This window comes from Pelecanus crispus, chromosome 15 (assembly GCF_030463565.1).
Source record: "Pelecanus crispus isolate bPelCri1 chromosome 15, bPelCri1.pri, whole genome shotgun sequence".
In the NCBI taxonomy this organism is placed as follows: Eukaryota; Metazoa; Chordata; class Aves; order Pelecaniformes; family Pelecanidae; genus Pelecanus; species Pelecanus crispus.
In genome coordinates this window covers 9,532,250-9,548,502 of record NC_134657.1, presented here as the reverse complement: position 1 = coordinate 9,548,502, position 16,253 = coordinate 9,532,250, and the positions used below count along the sequence as shown (strand labels likewise).

The 16,253-nt window shown below is 49.2% G+C and overlaps 2 protein-coding genes across 2 annotated transcripts; one reads left to right on the top strand and one right to left on the bottom strand.

The window, feature by feature from the left end:
- Nucleotides 1-4,703: 4,703 nt before the first annotated feature.
- On the top strand, nt 4,704-11,300 carry LRRC47 (leucine rich repeat containing 47). The gene is made up of 7 exons (XM_075721577.1): nt 4,704-5,354; nt 5,436-5,882; nt 6,655-6,771; nt 8,020-8,135; nt 9,436-9,538; nt 9,970-10,059; nt 11,022-11,300. Exons 1-7 carry the CDS (start codon nt 4,704-4,706, stop codon nt 11,259-11,261), a joined length of 1,764 nt encoding a protein of 587 aa, XP_075577692.1. The 3' UTR covers nt 11,262-11,300.
- Nucleotides 11,301-12,664: 1,364 nt separating this feature from the next.
- Nucleotides 12,665-15,307, bottom strand: CCDC27 (coiled-coil domain containing 27). Its single transcript, XM_075721738.1, has 6 exons — nt 15,133-15,307; nt 14,474-14,604; nt 14,252-14,329; nt 13,771-13,983; nt 13,044-13,148; nt 12,665-12,923 (listed from the first exon to the last, which is right to left on the bottom strand). Exons 1-6 carry the CDS (start codon nt 15,305-15,307, stop codon nt 12,756-12,758), a joined length of 870 nt encoding a protein of 289 aa, XP_075577853.1. The 3' UTR covers nt 12,665-12,755.
- Between the last annotated feature and the right edge of the window lie 946 nt (nt 15,308-16,253).

The following is a 16,253-nucleotide window of genomic DNA, read 5'->3' as shown; positions in this document are numbered from 1 at the left end:
ACAAGTATTTTTTCCTTTGCCTTAATAACTGGGCATATAGTTGTTAATAGTTCTTTAAAAATTGTGGGCAACTGATACCATCTTTTTCGCTTGACTACATGGGGCCGTTTATCAGCCTTGAGCAGTACTTGCAGTATATAACTCCTGTGTTAGCTGTCTGTGCAGCACCGTGGTTTTCTCCTAGAAGTGCTCATGTTAGAAATACGCGCGTGTTCTGGGCCAGGTCTAGCCTGCTGTGTTCCCTGTATGGTGCAAGGAAGGCCGTGCATTGGTCTTTGACTGGTTCCTCATATCAAAAAAACTCCCCAGTGAGTATGGAGTTAACATGGCTGCACTGTGTAGCTCTTGATCCAATTAACGGGTAAAATAATGATTCCGTAAAGCAATTCTTCTTTGTGTGTTTGCTGGAAGAAAAGAAAGGGAGAAATCGCCATGTAGTTGAGGAAGGCTATGAGGTTTATGTTTTTTCACTGCAAGTCCTACAGTGTGGATTTCTTTGCTTCAGTTAGGGCACATTTACAAGTAGGGCCAGGAATTGGATGGCTTTTTCAGTTGTCTGCTCCTCAAGTATGATGAAGTAAATGAGAATCATGGCGTTCTTTGGTGATCAGTTTAGCCACTGTGCCAGAATCTAGTGTATTTTGATAATAAGAAAGATGCTATCGCTGTCTTTACAACAGCTGCATTTTTCTTCCGTGTATTTGTCACGATAAACTTTGTCAGCTAAAATGGGGCAAATTTATAGGCATTGTGAAAGCTTAGAAGTCTATTTATTTGTGCTAGGCTCTAAAACTCTTGGTTCCTTCACTGGAAATGGGAACTGTACTTCTTTCTAAAACTGACTGGTGGCCTTGAACACCTCCTAAGTCAGCTGAAAGCTCTAATTGACCTTGCAAGGAAAGGGATTGGATTAGGAAACATTGTTTTGACAGATAACTTTTCTCTCCTTACTAATACTGGTGTCTGTAATTTTATGAGTGCAAGCATGGCAATAACGTCGAGTGAAAGGGATGTCTTTTCCTTGGGTCCGCCGAGGCTCTAGGAGCAGCACAACCAGGCCTGGTGAGAAGAGGTTTCGCTGTGGAAGCCTGGTCTTATATTTTGGGTTTAGAATTTTAAAGGCAGTAGAGCAGTACCCAAAGCACTATTTGACACCAAGAATCAGCACCAGATAAAAAAGCCATGTGACATGCTGTTACGTAGGAAGTAAAATGAGATAACTATTCCGCACTGCCTCTCTCGCTGTGCACCAAGTGCCTCATTAGTCCGCTTGACAGGAGGGTTGAGCTGAACCGCAGGAGTCCCATTTGGTACGTGATAGGAGCGTGTATCAATGGAGCTACTGTGAAAATTAAAGTTATGCCTTAAAATCTCACAGCTAGGTCTGAAATACATACCCAAGAAATGGCCCCTTAAAGAAAGGGGAAAAAAAAAATCTTGGTGGGGCCCTGAAAAGCTTGAATTAATGAATTTAGACCTTTTTTCCTGCTTTAGCGTACTGTCTCTCAGCTCGCTTCTAAATCCAGCTTTAATACCGAGTTTGTCTAGTTAGGTCTTGATTGAAATAAACACCCGTAGACCACATACAGCATGTGACTGTTTAATAGCTTCAAAGAGAACAAATTCTATTAAGACACAACATACGAAGCTTTGTACCTAAAGCAACAATCCTAACGTGTCTACTTGTATGCTTAGGTAGTTGCTTTCCAGGATAGAATTAATTGGTCCCACATCGATGTCCCCACAGGTAGAACGAGCGATTGTGGCAACAGAAGTTTTGGGGGTTGGGTTCTTTTGCTACCCGGAGTGAATTTGCGGTATTGTTTTGTATATACAGCACTGATTTTGTAATACACAGTTTTTATAGTTTGCGTGCAGCCTATCTACAAGCTTATGAATTTTACAGGTAGATCGGTGCACTTGTATTTTGAAAGTCTTTATATAAATTGTTTCTTTAACTCTTCCAAATATATATATATATATATAAAATAAATAGACATACCTTAGGAATCTATATTAACAAATATATATGTATTTTTATTTCTACTTTAGTGACACAGGTTCCTGTTTGAGAACCTGGTTCTTTACGCAAGCGAAATAACCATTGATTTTGCTCAGAGATTAGCATGTGCAATGGACTGCAGGCTCGTGAGCTGCTGCCCAGAGCATTTTTTCCTTTTGGATATAAAACTGTGAGTTTTCCCTTGTGCAAGTTTAGTGAAAAAAAACCTGTTTGCAGAGGTCCTCCACATACTCGGGATCGGCCAGTATCATATGTACCTTGAATTGGCAAATACAGCTCTCCATTGCTCCTCAACCATGGCTTTTAAGCCCACTCAAGCAAAGTGTAAACAAAATAATCCATTAAATCCTGCACGTAGCAGGATATGTGCTTTCTATTTTATAACATCATGGGACAACCTTTTTAAACATGTTTGGTTTTTTTAAAAGGAAAAAAAAAACCAACCCCAAAACCAGCCAAACCAAACAAAACAAAACAAAAAAAACCCCCCAAAACGGAGACCCCACAAACACTAGTAACAATCACGAGGGTCGTATTTCCCAGTGCTGACCGATCTGAATAGCAGAAAAGTTGGGAGCTACATAAGATGCTTTCAGAGACCTTCTCTCCGGAGGCGTTTTTCCCTTGGGTAGCACTTGTTGCTCACGTTTGTGGCCGAGGTCGCTTTCCTGCTGCTCTGGGCTCAGGCTGCCCGTCTCCCCACGCGGCTGTGGGGCTCCGGAGCGAGTGCAGTAACTGCTTTTCTCTTTGCTCCGTCATAGAGCACGGTAGTTATGCCCTAGGGACCCGTGCAGTAACTCTCTGCAGCTTTTTCAGTGCAAGAACACGTGCTGTCGGAGATTCCTGCCTCTTCCAAATGCATAGGCTTGGGCGCACCACGTTGTGTCTCAGGGCTCTGTAATTTTTTTTTTTTTTTTCCAAATCCAGAACAGCTTTTTAGCAACATTTTAAAGAAATCAGTTCAGTCTTTTAGAGTGTGTAGCATTCACTGAGATTGCTGGGTATCTTTAGACTAAAAAAATGCACTTCTAAAGTGAAGTATGAAGATAATATTAACCACTCAATGGTACGAACTGGAAACAAGTGAGAAAAAGGCAAATTTTTTAGGATGTGAGAGTGCCTCCTTTGAGCACAGTAGTGCTGCCAATGTAATTTTGAAAGGATGATCTCACTGGACTGCTTCCTTCTGCTTCCTGAACAACCCGTGTTTTCTGCAGTGGCAAAATAAACACTGGTGTGAAAAACAGGGTGAAGTTTGTTCCTGCGCGATGAAGTCCCGAGCGAATGTTCTGGAGTTGTCGTCCCAAAGATGGGTTCTTTACCCGGTGTGCAAGAACCGATCCATACACTGAGTCGAGGTACTTGCTTTATTCCGTTTCTGCGCAGAGGTGGGTGCTGGGTGGCAATTCCACAAAGCTAGCGCGCCCCATTATCCTCACTTTGCTTATTTATATGATTAAACGAAGTCACTATGCCTGCTGTTAGCACCTACTTGTTAGCAGTTGGTTATTTTGACTTTTGCTTTGACACCTGCTTGTTAGTAGCTGGTTATTTCTACTTTTGCTTCGATTTAAAGACAGAGCTCCCTTTAAGATCACTACGTGTGCTCAGTGGGTAGCTTTTCCAACAGAGGTGTGGTTTTCTTATTATAATTAGCTGGTTCACTTAGGGGACACTAATTAGTGGATTTTGCTAACTAGTAAAAGAGGAGTAAAGGGGAGTTTCGTCACTCAGGGATCTATGTTCCTTGTTTTAGACATCTCCTGGCCTTCCTGACAGAAGGGTGTAGTGAGGGGGGTGTGGGTCTCTTCTCCCAAGTAACAAGTGATAGGACGAGATGAAACGGCCTGAAGTTGCATCAGGGGACATTTAGATTGGATATCAGGAGAAATTTATTTACTGAAAGAGTGGTCAAGCATTGGAAGAGGTTGCCCAGAGAGGTGGGGGAGTCCCTGTCCCTGGAGGGGTTCAAAAAACGGGCAGAAGTGGCACTTGGGGACATGGTTTAGTAGGTAGATGGTTGGACTGATGATCTGAGAGCTCCTTTCCAACCTTAGTGATTCCTAGTTTTACTTTCATTAAAAAATAATCCAGCCACCAAGCCAGGAAACATGAAATGAATTATTACTCTGCCCTTAATTGGTTTAGTGGTGGACTTGGTAGTGTAGGTTAATGGTTGGATTGGATGATCTTAAAGGTCTTTTCCAACCTAAATGATGATTCTATATGATTCTGCTCCTCATTAGAGCTATCCCGGTGCCTATTACCTTTAGTTTATTCCTTCAACAGTCAGGCATCGGGGTTAGCGGCTTGGCCAGCACGGGGGGCTGGGTCCCCCTGCTTCCCAGGGTTCGAGGGGCCGGGTCCCCCTGCTTCCGTGGGGCCCGGTCCCCCCCTGCTTCCCAGGGCCCGGTCCCCCCGCCTTCCCAGGGTTCGAGGGGCCGGGTCCCCCTGCTTCCCAGGGCCCGAGGGCCGGTCCCCCCGCCTTCCCAGGGCCCGGGGGGCGGCCCTCGGCCGGGCGAGGCGGTGCTCGGAGGCGCGGCCGCGGCGGCGAACCCTCCCGGCGGGGCGGGCCTTCCCTTCCCTTCCCTTCCCTTCCCTTCCCTTCCCTTCCCTTCCCTTCCCTTCCCTTCCCGCGGCGGAGGGCGGCCCGGGCCCCGGCGCGGCGCAGCGCGGCGCCATGGCGGCGGCCTGGCCGGAGCTGGAGGCGGCGGCGCGGGAGCGGCGGCGGGAGCTGGCGCTGGCCGGCGCGGCGGTGGCGGAGCGGGTGGCGGCGGGCGGCGGGCGGCTGCCGGAGGCGCTGCTGGCGCTGCCGCAGCTGCAGTCGCTGGAGCTGAGCGGCTGCGCGGCGCTGCGGGAGCTGGGCCCGGGGCTGGCCGCCGCCCTGCCCGCCCTGCACACGCTGGTGCTGCGCGGCAACGCGCTGGGCCCGGCCGGGCTGGGCGCGGGGCTGGGCGGGCCGCTGCCGGCCCTCCGCCTCCTCGACCTCTCCGGCAACGGCCTGGAGGCGCTGCCCGCCGCGCTGGGCGGGGCGGCGGAGCCGGGGGCGGCCCCGGGGGGCGGCCCGGGGGGGGCCCCGGCCTTCCCGCAGCTGCGCTGCCTCAACCTGAGCGCCAACCGGCTGCGGGAGCTGGGCCCGGGGCTGGCCCTCGCCGCGCCGCAGCTCCAGGCGCTGCTGCTCTCCGGCAACCGCCTGCGGGCCCTGCCCGGCGGGCTGCTGCCCCCCGCCGCCGGCCCCGGCGGGCCCTTCCCGCTCCTCAGCTGTCTGGAGGCGGCCGACAACGAGGTGGCGGAGCTGGGCGCCGACATCGCCGCTCTGCCGGCCCTCAAGGTGGGAGCCGAGCCCGGGCCCCCCGCCCGGCCCCGGGCCCAGCTCCCCGCCGCCGACCGCCCCGGCTCTTGTCTCTTCCAGAGCCTGGACGTGGCCAACAACCAGCTGAAGGAGCTGCCCGCCGCGCTGGCCGACTGCCCCCGGCTGAAGGAGGCCAACTTCAGGGGCAACCAGCTGAAGGACAAGCGGCTGGAGAAGATGGTCAACGGCTGCCAGACGAAGGCCATCCTGGAGTACCTGCGGGCCGGCGGCCGCGGGAAGGGGAAGGCCGAGAGCACCAGAGAGGAGGCCAGGAAGAAGAAGAGGGAGAAGCAGCAGAAGAAGGACGGCGGGGACGGGGAGCCGGACGAGGTGGAGGAGGCGAGCAAGCTGCTGGTGAAGGTTCTGCACGTCTCCGAAAACCCGGCGCCCTTGGTGGTCAAAGCGAGCCCGGGCGTCAAAGACGTTCGACCCTTCATCGTGTGCTGCGTGCTGAAGGGAGTGAACTTAAAGCCGGGAAACGCCCTGAAGAGGTTCCTGTCCGCGCAGGTAGTCGCTGCCGCCTCGCGTTACTCGTTTGCAATGGGAATGTTGCTAGCAGTGCTGGAAATGGAGCATGCTAGGCTCCTTCCAGCACAGTCGCTGAAACTTGGAGCGAGCTCTTCACCTAGCAGGCAGTGAGGGCGCGGCGGGACGGCAGCGCAGCGTGGCCTCTGCCAGCAGCGTGCCGCCTGGTCAGTCCGTAATAAGGAAAAACGGATTTCGCAAAGAGCCCGGTAGGAGCTCCGATACTGCCGTGAGAGGGCGATGAACGCGCGTGCATTTGCATCGCCTCTGTAATGACAGCTTGTTGGTGCTGTGGAACCTGTTGAGAGCAATTAATAAACCCATGTACATGTTAGAAGTACCCTGGTTTGGCTCCAGGTTCCCTAATCTGAGCTAAAACTGTCTCGCGCGCCTAACCTTCCTGCCAAGGTACCGTAACCACAGAGTTTCACCTGGCACGCTGCTCGCCTGTCCGTTAGATGGCAGGTGTTAGCTTCTTTCAGGTCACGAGACTCACGTGTTTGTGATTGTTTTCTGATTTAAAACTGTTTATCTCCCAGTTGAGAAACACATTGTGTGCTGTGCTTCGCTATCTTTATGTTTGGTTTGTAATTCAGTTATTTTGCAGGCGAAGAGAAGGGCTCCGTTCCATGCGAAAGGGTTACTCAGCGAGCCCATAGTGCTAAAACACTAAATACAGAAAAATGGGAACTCTAGGAGGAATAAATCCTGTTGGTGTCTTTGGTATATTTTAATAGCCTTCTTTATGTTTTAGACTAAACTGCATGAAGACATCTGTGAAAAGCGGACAGCGGCCACGATTGCCACCCACGACTTGCAGTTGATCAAAGGTCCTCTGATATACGACGTTCGGCCTCCTGATGAACTGAAGGTAGGGCCAGTGGCATCGGTGGGCCTTGCCAGTTTTTTTCGTTTTGCTTCCTGGAACTCTGTAGAAGGGAGAGTGTTTTTTTTCTTACCCTCTAGGTGCTAGTAAAACTAACTCCAGGAACTTTAATTTAGAAGCTGTGCTAACTTTCTTGCCATCCTGCTGTAACAAAGCCTGCTTGAACAAGCCTCACAGAGCTACCTAGTAATGCTCCTGGACCAGTTACGAGTGCATCTGTCCGAGGACTTAAAAGTAATCACAGAAAGCAGACGTAGGGGTTTTTTTTTTCTCTCCAGACGTTCTGATCTTGCTCAATGTGTGCCTTTGCTTAGGGCGACTGAGGTATTGGTGTTTCAGTGCTGGTCCTTTCTGCTGTGTTGTGGTGTTACCACCTTAATGTTCCCTGGAGGTCCGTATACGTTAGGATGTGCCTGGAGCGTCATACAGCAAGGCAGGTGCTTGTTCCTATGTGTGCACCTTGAATGGCAGCAGCCTTCAAGGTAACCTAATTAAAACCGACTCAGGTTCTCTTGATTTACCCAGTCTTGAGTTGTTTATGTTGCTGCTTTCAAAGAAGAGGGGAGGGGAAAAAAAAAAAAAGCTTGCAGTACATTTGCGTGGCAAGTTCTTAGACCGTACTTGTAACTTTAGTCCAGAATATAAAAATGATACCTCAAATTTGTCATCCTTATTCATTTAGGCCTATTTCAGTGTGTCCGTTAATATCCTGCCTCCAGACCCCATCCTGCTGGAGGACCGAACAAACAGTCTGGATATTCTGATTCTTTGGGGCTGACCCAAAGTTTTTGCTGCATTCTGCTCCCTAGACACCTTGTGTTTCTGACTGTTCTATGCACGTGGCCTGGTCCTCAGGAATGAGTTCTTCATTTTTCTGATGGCTTACAGAGCCTTTTGTACGTGGCTTCTGTTATGAGACAGCGGGTTTTCACATTATTCAGTAAGTAATGACGGTGAAGGAACCGGCTAAGAGAACTGCCCGTGCCTGGTTTAGTACGAGCGAATGAACCTGTTTTTCAGCTGGGTGTTGTAGCTCACGCAAACATTTAAACTCAACATGGTCGTGGTAGTCCGTGTGAAATGGAAGGTGTATTTCCATACCGAATAAGGTGTTAGGAATGACAGCATACAGAAGTATGGTTTTAATTATTGTCTTGCTTACAGGAGAGTTTTAATCACCCCAGCCTTTGAGTCACCCTTAAACTAAAACGTTTGTTTTCTTCTATGGTGTAGATAATACCCCTGGGTCGAAAGGAGATCAAGGCAAAGGATCTTCTCCGTCAGCTGCAGTTAGAAGCTGAGGAGCAGAGGAAACAGAAGAAGCGTCAGAACGTTTCTGGGTTGCACAAGTCAGTATATGGATCTTTTGTGTTTTCCTTTGTGTGAATTTTGGTAACTCATAAGGAAAAACGGTGCTGAAGGAAACGCACTTGAACGATTACGAAGCGTGTTCTGTAATGGTGATGGGGCTAACAAACCCAGCGTGCGCTTCTAGGAGTTGAGATGAAGAACGCTGAGCTGCAGTTAGACATAAAGAGTAACCTGGAGTGAAATGAGGTTGATGAGTGCCTTCTGTTGTTTCTAGCTGCATCAAGAGTAAATTATTGTCATGTGGGTTATTCTTAGAGGTGGCAAATACATTTAAAATAGCAAATAGAAAGGAAAGGAGGAGGAATGTCGTGCACGTTCATAGAATCATAGAATTGTTTAGGTTGGAAAAGACCTTCAAGATCATCGAGTCCAACCTTTATGAAAACCTGTAATTTTTCTTGCTTCTAAAGCAGTGAAGCAGTTTACATTGAGAAGCAGAATGCTTACTTAATCCTTACTTAAAGAATATGTTCTCTACAAGGATATAGTAGACCTAGCTAAAAAAGTAACTTCTGACAATAAGGAAGAGAACTATCAAACTAATTTTAGGGAGGAAAAATTTGTTTATTAATCCAGTCCAGTCTTTAAGGAGTGAGCTAACACCTTACTATTTTTAGTAATTTTGGTAGCATAATCCCAAATTATTTAATAATTATATATATGTTTAAAGTATTGTAAAAAAGACCGATACCGTCAATTTGCCTTAACACGTCAGTACACAAAGCAAGGATTTACAAGTTCAGTAAACTGAGCACGTCAGGGGCAGGGTAAATCTGCACGTAGTAGCAGATGAACGATACAGCAGAGTGTGGCACTGCCCTCTTCTGTTTACTGCTCGTGCAGAGACCACCGCCCGTCTCCAGCGCTCATACCGCATGGGGAAATTCGCCAAGCGCACGATGGGGGAACCGTGTATTGCCATAGGAAGTAAGAGGGAAAATTAAGCAAGCTGTCCGGAAGAATCAGACAGCGGACTCTGATTTTCCTGTTGGAGCAGTGGGATCTCTGAAAGCACTAGAGGCATGTCTGTCGAGTTTGACAGCGTGGATGTTAAAATGTGAGTTACTTTACGGTTCAGGCCCATCACTTCCTGCAGCCGGTGGCTTTCCTCAGCTGTATCACCATGGTACCGTCTTGCTGAACTTCAGTGCTCCAACTTCTGGTCTTGCTACATGGTAGATCAGGAACACATTAGCTCCTTTTTGTCACTGTTTTCTGCCATTGTGTCCAGCTGCTGTTCCAGTTGCTCGCTTTTTGCTTCTTTGTTTTTCTTGGCAGGTATCTCCAGTTACTGGATGGCAAAGATAACTACCCGTGTCTTGTGGATGCCGAAGGCATTGTGATTTCTTTCCCACCAATAACCAATAGTGAGAAAACAAAGGTACTCTCTGCTAGTGGAAATATGTTAATCGGAATTAAACGCTATTTCTTTCTACCGAGAGATATTTCACTCCACATTCAAAGATGCATGCAGTTCTGTGAAACTTGTGATTGCGTTCCAAATATAAATCTTCAGAGCCTGAATCTTCTCTGCTAGGCTGTCAGATTGAGATGGATCCCGGAGTTACATGTTTACCTTTGTCAGTCTGTAAAGCTCTGGCAAGCTGTTCCAAAGGCACCAGTCTGCCTTTGCAGAGGCGGCTTTATTGAAGGGCAAGAGTATGGGTTTTGCCTTGTAAAGAAAGGCAGTACTTTGCCTCTGGTTGAATTGAATGAAAGCCTTTCATTCGGTTTGTGTAGTGAAATGTTCCACGTGACCGTGGGTGAATACACTCCGATTCCTTACCTGCTTTACCTGTGAAATTCTTACAGATCAGAAAAGACACCCGTGACCTATTCCTGGAAGTGACAAGCGATACCAGTTTGCAGATATGCAAAGATGTCATGGACACGCTAATTCTGGTAAGCCGTTCAGTGAAATAGTCCTGTCTGTTCTTGGTGCGCTTCTTAACAAAATGTTTAATTGCTTGCACGTGCCGAGAAGAATACGGAAGTTGACTTCTGTTTTAGTAGTAGTAGTATTCCCTCTCCTTCGCTTACTCTTCCATTCTTGCTGTGTGGCAAAAGGTTTTCATATTCTTGTATCCCGACTAACTGGCAGACCTCAAAACTCACCAGGGTAAATAATGTTGCGCTACCACAATTGGAAATTTATGGTTTGACTTTCAACACCTTCCCCTTGTTAGTGATCTTATGGCTTCAATTGCTGCCAATAAATGGTTTTAGGGAGATTTCTCACCTCAGCCTGCCTGACAATTAGCTTGCTTGGTCCTATTGTTATTACAGAATTATCTTTCGGATACTGTATTAGCAGCAGGACGGTCTCATTAAATGCCAACACGCTGTCTTTTAATTAAAGCTTTCTTACTGAAAAGGGTAAAACTTGGTATATGGTATATGGGGAATACAGGATAGTGTGCTGTTAAATATTTTGCAAGATAGATGTATTTTTTCTTGTCCAGTTAACATAACCTGTAGAACGCGTTAGTGAAGGCTAACTGATTTGGGTAGTGGACACAAGGCGGTAACGGAGATGGTTTCAAATGGACCAAAAGCAAACTCATCCGTGGTGATCCTACAGCAGGCTCTTGGTGCTTAGAATCCAGTGCTTTGACAAAGGCCCACTTCTGTGTTAAACGCAAACAATTAAGCTGTTCAGAAGGAGCATCACCTCCTGGAGAGCACAGCAGTGATAACGTCAAAAGCCCTTTTAGTTTCCTGAAAGATTCTAACCCACTGAAGAATGTTTTCATGCAGATGTTCCTCCGGAGGCTGGCCAGATCCACGCCTCAGAAGCAGCTTGGAGTTGCTCTGAGGGCTTAGCCACAGAATTAATCTTGTTTTCTGTGTTTTGCTTTTAACAGAAAATTGCAGAACTGAACAGGTTTACCTTGGAAAATAAGGAAGACTCGGGCTCGGATAACGAATCTGACGCTCTTCGTGGACCAGTGAATTTGAACCCCAGCCAAAACATACAGACGATGAATTCCCCGTTGGTGGTGGAGCAGGTTCGAGTGGTGGACGCAGATGGAAACTTGAAAGTACTTTATCCTTCAAAAACTGACCTAAGCACAGTTTCCTCTCTTCTGACTGTAATACGTTAGCAGCTATCCAAGCTAAGAAAATTACTCACTTTTCTCCCCCTCCCCGTCCCCATATTCAACAACGCAACTCGTATGCAGTGAGGTGGTTTGGTTTTTTTAAAGAAAAGATGCAGTGCATCCTGCCTGGGTCTGTAAAAACTTAAAAGTTTGATCAAGTGACAGCAAGGAGTATTGCATTCTTTCAGTCTTAGTAGCAGGTCGTCAGTGTTCTGACTAGGTAGAGATAACAGCATCTTCAAACGTGAACTTAAAGGCAGAGAAGGTATTGGAAGTCAGAATGCCTTAACTTGTAGAGAAAATCATTGTGACACCTTAGCGTTTATAAAATGAGTGCAGTTGTATTTCTCTGCAAGATCGCTATTTCTTCCTGGCATGTTTCAGCTGGGTTATTATTTTGGCAGCTAAACTGAGAAATCCAGTAGGTGACAGCATTGAAACTCACATGCTGTGAACCAGTACTGAAGACAGAATGCAAAACTACTTCGCTAACACCTCGTTCTGCATAATTTTATTTTTAGATCTGGAGTAATTGTGATAATTTAATTGCTGTCAGAACTTGAGGACTGAGTTTTAAAGTGATGGTGTCTGTTCAGACATGAACGCAGCTTCCATTTTTTAAGTGAAGTCACTTGAACTGGCTGCAGGGGTTTCTGTGTCCCAGTACATTTTAGAGCCATCGTCCACCCTTGTGGTAATACCAGTTGTAGTGACCTTGTTGTGTACCTGTTGAGTTACTGTTGATGGAGCACTGAATTTATTCTTGGTCGTGGAGTTCGGTTCTGTTCAGAGGGCTAATGCTGCCTTACATCAACACTACTAAAGCTCCCTGTCTCCCCAGAGCGTAAGCGCTCTTGCCCAGCATGACCCTCCTGGAGCTTTTGGGCACCTTCCCGCACAAAGAGCATTGGGGACATCTTCCAAAACACAGGTAGTTCGAGGGGTTCTAATTTTTGCAGTCTGCGGATGACTTTTACACCCAGGCTACTACCTGTATGAATGCGAACCTCTCCATAAGCTAGGGTGACCTACAGATTGACTTTTTTCTGTTAAAAATTATACAGAGCTCTAACTGAACGTCTGGATACTGTGTCAAATACGTCCACGTGCTGGGACTTGCATACTGAATGGAAAAATAAAACAGGTCTCGCAGTCATATGTCAGTGTCGCTTGTTTTGGCATTGGTGAATTTCCCAGTCACGTAACTACACGAGCTTGCCAAAGCAGCTACTGCATACTGCAAAAATGGTAACTTCACGCTTTCTAGCTGCTTGTAGCCAAGCAGTCCTTAGTAGCGCTTCAGGCTTCCCTGCGAAGTCAAATGTTTCTACAGACTGTTGATTTACAATGAATTGTGCTCCGAGCCGGTTGAAACAATTGAATTAGATATTCCTGCAGGACTTGATTTCAGTAAAATGAGTTTAATTTGTTAGTAAGTCACTGTCTCAAAACCAAGGAACAGGAGCCTGAAGTTGGTGATGTATTCAGACTCGGCTGCTAAGGCTGCTTTTCGGGCATTAAAAGATGCTGCCTTGCAGGACTCCTTCTCCTTCCCATAGCACTGGCAGGCAGTGCAGCAGACGTGTCGATGCTGTAGAGCGATGGGACCTTGACGCCCTTCTGTTTCAGCATCTGATGGAACTCCATCCGTTCGTTAATTATTTTCTGAAAATCGGGGATGTGTGAAGAGGTGGGAAAGCATTAGATAGAGAGCAGTACTGCAACGTGTTTCCCTTATCAGTCCCTTGCGCGCTGCTAGAAGCAGGGTTCGCAAGAGCCACATACCTGCATTGCCTCCAGCACCTCCTCGTCCGTGACCTCTGCCTGGGGAGGCTTGTTGCCTGCCGTACTGAACGTAGCCTGAATTATTTTGCTTCGGTATCTTTCAAACTTTTGATAAAAGAGGAACGTAGGTGTGTTTAGTCTTTATATACAGTTCTTTGGTGGTTGCCTGGGTTTACAGAGACTACACTGTTGGGCTTGGACAAAGTACTAGCAAATGATGAAGTGGAGAGTCTGTTTATGTGAAATTATGGGCAGTTTGACTGGGCTTCACTGCAAGTACCATGATAACGATGTGTTTCTGGGTGGACCGAGTCCCTTAGCCAGGTATTGGGCTCTGTGCTTGCTACCAGGCACGTACGCCTGCGGGAAATGGCTTTAAGGCGATAACCTGTTAACTTGGGAGTCTGGAAGGATACTAGAAACTGTTCTGCACTAGAGTTTGTCAAGGGCTTCTGGTGTTTGGGGCCTGTTTGCTTTGGAAGTGACGTAAAAGCTGCGTGCTAACAAGCTGGGCAGCAAATGGACCAAGTTTCCTGCTCCTCTGGCCCCGTGGCTGTAAGGGAAGCCGGGCCCCAAGAGCAAAGGGCTGCAGTGCCCCGGTGCATCCCCCCGCCGTGCTTCTGCCCAGGAATGTCTCTAAGCTTTCGGATCCTCTGCTCGAAATGGTTGGGCTGTCTCCCAAGAGGGAGGTAGGAGGCTGAAGGGAACTTACTTAGGCCGTGCTTACCCTGCTGGTGATGCATTTGAGTGCCACTCTGGTTTGCAGCTCCCTGTGCTGCAGTGCCTCAGCTTGGCTCTGGATCGCCTCTTGGGCCTGTTGCTGCTTGCGGATGTGGCATCGGCTGGTCAGAACCTCTGCCTGTAGCTGGCTGACTGTCCCCTGTAACTCACCGATCAGCTTGTTCTGCTCAGCCAGTTTGGATTCTTGCTCTGTAACAACCTGAGGAGATACATAAATCAAGCTGTTATTGTGAGCAGGCTTGGCTGCATCTTCCCGGTATCTGGTCCAAACGCTCCTTTGTATTTCCTGGGCAGAGCCGACAGACTAACAACCTTGTCAGTGCTGCTAACTGTTATTACTTGGCGTTTTCTCTAAAACTCCTGGGTCGAGTGGGTTTGTTTACATGGCAAACTCCCCCAAGCCTAAACCAAGCACAACTAAGCAGCTAATACAAGAATTTTCTCTAGCGGCTTTGCACCGAATTTACCTGTCGAAGACTGCAGTTCTCCTTCTCCATTGTCACCATCATTTCTTCGTGTTCCCGTCCTTCTCTCAGACTGCAAAACTGAAGAGAAAATATTTTACACTTCACTTTTGCAGTTTGCAGGTGCACCTCCTGTCTCTGGGAAAGGGAACTGTTGCATAAAGCGCAAATTCCCCGCTGCCAGCTCTCCTAACAATGACAGCCGCCGTGCTCTCAGGGCAGTACCTTGGCAGACATGGCTTGTAGCTGATTTTCTCGCTCTCTGAGCTTCTTTTGGAGCACTTCCTTTTCAGATTTGATCCTCCGAAGCTGGGATTCTTGGATCTCCAGTTGTCTTTGCAAGGAAGAGATGGTACCTGTAAGGTGGGAGTTGCTAACGTGAGCAAACCGAATCCCTGCCAAAAGCTTCATGGCATCTTTTTCAGGTAAGCCTAAGCAGAGCTGTTGTAAGCATCTGAGTATAGACTGTGGGTGAAGTTAATGCTACAGCAACGCTGGTTAATAACGCATTTCGTAGTACTTTGCTGCGATACGTATTAAACTTAACTAACGTCATTGTGTGAGGTAGGAGCTACTCTGAGGATTAATAGTTGGCAACAGGAGCACAGGTTTGCCAGAGTGCTGAAACACTACGAGGTGCCCCAGAACACTGCTCGGGGCTTCCTTGGCAGGGTTTCCTCATGCACTTCGCTTCTAAGCAGGGAGAGAAAGTGGTTTCGAAGTAAGTGGTGTTTCTGTCCCCCCCCCCCCCCCCCGTAATCAACAACTGAAAGCAGGAGGTTTTGTGCTTGTGAGAAAATAACCTAGAATTTTTTTCTAGGCAAAAGTAGCAGAATTGCAGGATGAATCTGGTAGCTGGTTTCTGGACGCCTTCCCCGTGGTACCTGTGGCCATGTTGTAGTCATCCTTTGCTTTCCGCAGCTCCTCACGGAGCTCTCGGTCGCCTTTCTGGGTCTCGGTGAGCTTTGCCACCCGCACCTGCTCCTCCAAGACCCCGCAAGCATCGCCCTCGCTGGCGGCTTCATCAAGGGCTGCCTTGTCTGAGCTCCTTCCTTCCATCTCCGTGCTGCGGAGAGGGGCGAGGGCTCCTGCGTAGTGGTGAGGACTCTGCGGAGCGGGGTGAGGGCTCACGTAGCGGCGAGGGCTCTTCGCAGAGGGGCGAGGGGTCTTGAGTAGTGATGAGGAAGGCTCTTGCGGAGAGGGGCGAGGGCCCTTCGCAGAGGGGCAAGGGGTCTTGAGTAGTGATGAAGAAGGCTCTTGCGGAGAGGGGCGAGGGGTCTTGCGTAGCGATGAGGAAGGCTCTTGCGGAGAGGTGTGAGGGCTCTTGCGTGGTGCTGAGGAGGGCTCTTTGTGTAGCGGCGAGGGCTCTTCGGAGAGGGGCGAGGGCCCTTGTGTAGCAGCCAGGGCCCTTCGGAGAGGGGCCGAGGTCCGAGGTGGCGTTCCCGGCGCCGGGGAAGGCGGTTCGTCCCCCGGCCCGGTCAGGCGGCGGGCGCGGAGCTTTGCGTGCGCGCTGCCATGGCGGCTGCTGGAGGGAGGGGACGGGGACGGGGCCGGCACCGGCGCTGGCTCGGGGCTGGGCCGCGCAGCCTCCGCATCCCGCCCGGGCCACCGGCGCCCGGCTGCCGAGCAACGGCGGGGGGGGCCGCGCCTTCCGCTTCCGGGCCGGGCCGGGCCGCCGCCATGGGGCGGAAGAAGAAGACGCTGCACGACTACGCGGCCGAGTTCTCGGAGCTGGCGGTGAAGCGGCACCTCCTGCAGCGCGGGGCCGCCGGCGAGGCGGCGGTGGTGGAGACGCTCTACTGCACCTCCTGCCAGCTGCCCATGCGGGTGCGCCGCGACCGCATCCTCGAGCACCTCTCCTCCGGCCGCCACTACCGCAACCGCCGCCTCCTCCGCCAGCACGGCCTGCGCGCCCCGCTGCTCCTGTGAGTGCCCGCGCCGCCGAGGCTCACCCCAAACCCTCCTCTAGACGTTAGAAACGAGCTTTTTACAGTGAGGGTGGTGA